At 48.2% G+C, this 5,274-nt stretch overlaps 2 protein-coding genes across 2 annotated transcripts; both read left to right on the plus strand.

Annotated features, from left to right (window-relative positions):
- Window positions 1-815: 815 nt before the first annotated feature.
- Window positions 816-1,757, plus strand: EI90DRAFT_3119565 (uncharacterized protein; the record flags this gene model as incomplete). The annotated part of the gene is made up of 4 exons (XM_039063219.1): window positions 816-1,033; window positions 1,081-1,219; window positions 1,270-1,435; window positions 1,486-1,757. The coding sequence occupies 4 exons, from the start codon at window positions 816-818 to the stop codon at window positions 1,755-1,757; spliced, it is 795 nt and encodes a 264-aa protein (XP_038919110.1).
- Window positions 1,758-2,397: 640 nt separating this feature from the next.
- EI90DRAFT_3119566 (uncharacterized protein) lies at window positions 2,398-3,933 on the plus strand (the record flags this gene model as incomplete). Its single annotated transcript, XM_039063220.1, has 2 exons — window positions 2,398-3,065; window positions 3,597-3,933. 2 exons carry the CDS (start codon window positions 2,398-2,400, stop codon window positions 3,931-3,933), a joined length of 1,005 nt encoding a protein of 334 aa, XP_038919111.1.
- Window positions 3,934-5,274: the final 1,341 nt, after the last annotated feature.

Consider the following 5,274-nt stretch of genomic DNA (forward strand, 5'->3'; position numbering starts at 1 on the left):
AGAAATGGAAAGGAGGAATAGGCCCGAAGGTGGGCTCTGCAGGGCAGGTGAGTGTATTGCCCAGTGGAGGCAGGAGTGTGCTAGCGGACGTCGGAGCTGTCCGGAAGTCTTTGGGGCTCTGTACTTAGGGAGGCGTAGGTAATAAATTGAAAGGAGGGGGTGGTGACCATCGAGGGGTACCAAGGGGATTGCGGAATGTGGGAGCTCCGAGGTTAGTGAAGAAGGAGCGGAGGTAGACTGGAGGGATCGGAGGGATCGGAAGTCGATGGCTGGGGATGGATATGACAACAGCCATCATTAGGAGCTGAAGCTACATATAAACCATTTGATCAAGTTTGGACTCAACCAAACTTGTCCAATGCTGAGCATCTTCGCTCCACTTGTGCAAGGAGTTTGTGGATATTAGGCATGGGAGGGATACTTGTGCTAATTGCTTTCCATGGCTGCCTCATGGTTTTGTCCAGGGCTTGTGTTTTGGATAATTTTTACTTCAATATCAGGCACTTGGGGCTGATGAACCAAATTCTACTGACATATGAGGAGGGATTTGTGGTTATGGTGTCTGGATTAATCATTCTGTCTGTCTCATCACTTGCCTGTGATGTCTCACTGAGGGAAAGTATGATGATTTTCCCAAGCCATTTCTTGTGCACTAGACTGACCACACAATCACCCCACCTCTAGAAATGCCCTTAGGAGCATTGCATTGCACTCTGAGGGCCTGGCATCAAGGGCCCTGCTCCCTGGTGCTGGCTCCAACATCAGTCCTTCATCAACTCAATCTAATGTGTGTCTTTGGATTCTTTTTTGGAATTATGATCACACACATTGCCACACCAACTATTGTGACAACAGAAGCATTCAATGCTTCAATCCCAACACATTTTACAGTTGACCGAATCCCAGGTCTCTGGAGTAATCTATCATTCTCTTTGCAGCCCACCAATGACATAGTGGATGTTCTTGAAGCCACTCCATGTGTACTGGGCTACAGTGGATTTGGTGTCAATAATATACTTGGCTGGAATCAAATGTAAGCCCCTCATCCTTTCATGGAACATCATACAGTAATTTTCACAGTATCCTTTTTGGTACTCTCAAATCACCAGAATATGAAGGGGGAACCTTCCATGATCCATTTGCAACACAGTACAATGTGTCATGCAATGTAATTCCTCAATCAGAAGAGAATCCATACACTGGTAATTTGTGGCTTATGGTAAGTGAGATGTATAATGCCTCTTTGTAACTGATTTTTCAGATGCCCAGGATAATGATACCAGCCACTACTCCCTGTCCATGAATTTGACTACTTGTGTTAACCTGTACCCTGGTTCAAGCATGGTGTATACTTGGGGGCCCCCAGGCCTTGATTTTTTGCTTGAACAACCAACAAGTCAAAAAGAGAATGAGTCATCTACCCCAGTCTTCCCTGGTAAGTATGGGTCCAATCACCAGCCAGGACAATTTGCCAAATTCCCTTAGTTCCAGATATTCTTGCCTCACTCGAGCCATCTCAATCTCAATCTTCCCATACTGGAGTATTTCCCATGGTTTTCATCTCAGGGAGTCCACATGCCCTTGTAGAGGGTGGTGTCATATCCATCCCTGGCCAACGACTTCCGATCCCTCCGATCCCTCCAGTCTACCTCTGCTCCTTCTTCACCAACCTTGGAGCTCCCATATTCCATGATCCCCTCGGTACCCCTCGATGGTCACCACCCCCTCCTTTCAATTTATTACCTATGCCTCCCTAAGTATGGAGCCCCGAAGACTTCCGGACAGCTCCGATGTCCGCTAGCGCACTCCCGCCTCCACTGGGCAATACACTTGCCTGCCCTGCAGAGCCCACCTTCAGGCCTATCCCTCCTTTCCATTTCTGGGTTATCACCTGCCTTTCCGTTAACCCCGTAACCCGACTCGTCGGTAACATTCAGTCAGCTAATGTCTAACCCCGTTAGCTCCACTCCGCTTGGCTCCGCCATTTGCGGACCCATCTTCGCTGTAACTATATATATATCCAACTTGTACATAGGTTACGCTTCAGTAATAAAATCGACTAGAGTTTACCCCCTTCAGTTCTGGTTGCCAGTTAGTAAGTTAGGGCATGGACGTGTTACTTGGCACAGTGCTCCTGGCACAAATTGCTGAGGCTGAAGCCCTCCGCTACAGAGACACTCCTTCATCTCAACCTGGTCTCTGACAGGTGGAGCACCCCTGTGGGGCTCATATAGTCTAACCATTCAGACACAAATGTGGACATATGTTCAAAATCATAGCATCCATGCTCCAGGCACTTATAATTCCCCTCCAACAGCATCAGATGAACTATACCACTATATCCATGACACAAGAAAACTGGAACCAGTGAATGCCACCATGTACCTTTGGCCGATCATGTGTGCACTCCACATTCTCAATGGTACAGCTGTGGTGACTTCAAATAAGTTGGAGTCGTTCATCCCAGTGGTGGCAGAAATACCTGAACCACCACCAGGCTATGCTCGATCAGGAGAGCCAACTCACATCATTGAAAAGAATTGGAACAGTCTAATATACCCATTACTTGATGTCCTCACATATCACTGGCTAGGTCTCCCCTTGTCAGAGGACTCAATGTATATTGGAGCATATGCTGCCCAACATGGAATGTCCAAACTCAGTGAACAACTTAGTCTGTTCACTGCAGCATATGTAGCAATGCTTGACCGATATTGGCAAATGGAGTATGAAAGCCAGGCTCCAATTGACAGTCTTTCTTGGAAACCTCTTCAAGCCATAGTTTATGGTTCAAAACAAGTGCTATCTGCACGTTTCACTATCCACACCATTCCGCTTTATTTTGGCTGTCTTTCTGCACTCCTTATTGGTGTGTCATCTGCTGTCACATTGCAGAACACTTTCAATAGGAAAGGTATTATGACCAAAGAAGCTGGGATACTCCACAGCATTCAGATGCTTCAATGGTCCTCTCTGCCCCATCTGCTCAACAAGCATCAATCATTGCCAGAATCAAGTGCAGATGGATGCAGAGTTGGCAGGGACATCCTATTGTTAGATGTTCAGTAAGGGACCTGCTTTTCCAAATACTCATGGACTGATTTACAGAATGAACACCAGATGTAATGGTTTGACACTGGATGTTGTTCATGAAGGGAATGATGCTATTTAGATCCACTCAATGTATGCCTCTATTACTGTACTATTATGACAATAGGTTCATTACCATGGTTTTTGGGGATTGCCATCCCCTTCTTGCATAATTCATCCCTCAGTGTGACATGTGCCACACATCACATGAGAATCTTGAACTCAATTAAAACTGAATTGATTTGCTGTTTCTGGCAACTCCTGGATCCTGTGGGAACCAGTTGTCAATACATTCATTTAAAGTCTCATTGTGACATGTGACTGACATCAGCAAACTTGGTAAGGAGCTCTGTGAGCAAATTGAGTCTTTTTGCTGTGCACCTCTATACATTGGGTGGAGAAAATTAAATATATAAATGATTTTGTTCTCCTAAGGATGCAGAAGTGCAAAGATAATATGTGTCATATCCGTGCATACCCAACCCCAACCCGGACCCGACTTCCAGACCTCCACCCACTTCACCTCCGGAGTCATACCCTACTGCTGCCATTCCGATACTCACCTTTGGTCCTGGCAACACACCTCCTTCTACCCCCCATGCCACCTCTACACCTCCTTCCCTCTCCTCCCCTATCTCCATCCGCTCCAATACTCACCTCGGACCAAACACCGCCCCTCTCGCCACCCTCCTACTCCGCTCCTCCTTCACAACACCTCCACCCTCCCGTCATCCTCCTACACTTCCCCCGTCCGCTCCGATACTCACCTTCGGACCTGACAACTCTCGTTTCCGCCACTCCTTCTCCCTTACCTCTCTCCTCCCTCTGGTACTCTTCCGCTGACCTCCCGCCAAGTTACGACCTTCCACTGCTGTCCTGTACTTCGTACTCGGACACCGTTCGTACCTTTGCTCTGAGCCTCCATCATAGTCCCTACCTCAGACTTTGACTCCACCTCGGTCTTAGTCCATTGCATTGGTGACCTCATACTACATAAACACCATTGCCAATATTCCTTGGACTTTCAACCCCGCCTCTGTAACCTCCATAAGCTCCACAACCTCTGAGCTTTGCGGATCGCCTTCGGCACTTTCGCCGCTTGTAATGTATCTCTCGCATTTTCCCCTCATCCCTATTTGGACTACTGCTTCTTCCCATTCTAGCCAGTTAGTCATCACCCCCACTTCTCCCCATCCTCCTGCCCCTCTGGGCCTTGCCCCCCCTACCTCCTTTCGGACGTATCACAGGTCCTGCCTTATGACCTTCGGTACCGCTCCGCTTCTTTTACCCTTTGTTCCCGTTCGGACGTCTTCATTCCGATTCGGTTTCCCATTGTTTCCTTGTGCTTTTTCCCCCTCCATTATATATATCGGCGCTTGTACATACTCATTTTGGTTCAGTCCGAAATCGACCTGAAATGCCCCCTAGAGACTTCCTGCTCACCTACTGTGAAATTAAGGACCAAATGGACAAACAGCAATGGCACAGCGCTCTGCTTGAGTCACTGAGGCCAAGGTCCCTCCACGCTAAGTCTCCGATTCCACTCCAGAGTCGTCTGCATCTGCCCTGTTCTAACAGGAGGGACCTTGGCCTCAGCGACTCATACAGAGTGCTGTGCCATTGCTGTTTGTCCATTTGGTCCTTAATTTCAGAAGTAGTGAGCAGGAAGTCTCTAGGTGTCAGAGACCAGATTCGAGACGAGGGAGAGTCTCCGTGGCGGAGGGCTTTGGCCTCAGCGACTTATGCCAAGAGCGCTGTGCCTAGTGACATGTCCGTGCCCTAACTTACTGACTGGCAATCAGAACTGAAGGGGGGTAACTCTAGTTGATTTTATTACTGGAGTGTAACCTATGTACAAGTTGGATATATATATGGTTACAGCGAAGATGGGTCCGCAATTGGTGGAGCCGAACGGAGCGGAACTAACGGGGTTAAACATTAGCCGACTGAATATTACCGACAAGTCAGGTCACGGGGTTAACGGAAAGGCAGGTGATAACCCAGAAACGGAAAGGAGGGATAGGCCCGAAGGTGGGCTCTGCAGGGCAGGCGAGTGTATTGCCCAGCGGAGACGGGAGTGTGCTAGCAGACATCAGAGCTGTCCGGAAGTCTTCAGGGCTCCGTACTTAGGGAGGCATTGGTAATAAATTGAAAGGAGGGGGTGGTGACCATTGAGGGGTACCG

This window comes from Cantharellus anzutake (genome assembly GCF_015039405.1).
Source record: "Cantharellus anzutake strain C23 chromosome Unknown EI90scaffold_11, whole genome shotgun sequence".
NCBI lineage: Eukaryota > Fungi > Basidiomycota > Agaricomycetes > Cantharellales > Hydnaceae > Cantharellus > Cantharellus anzutake.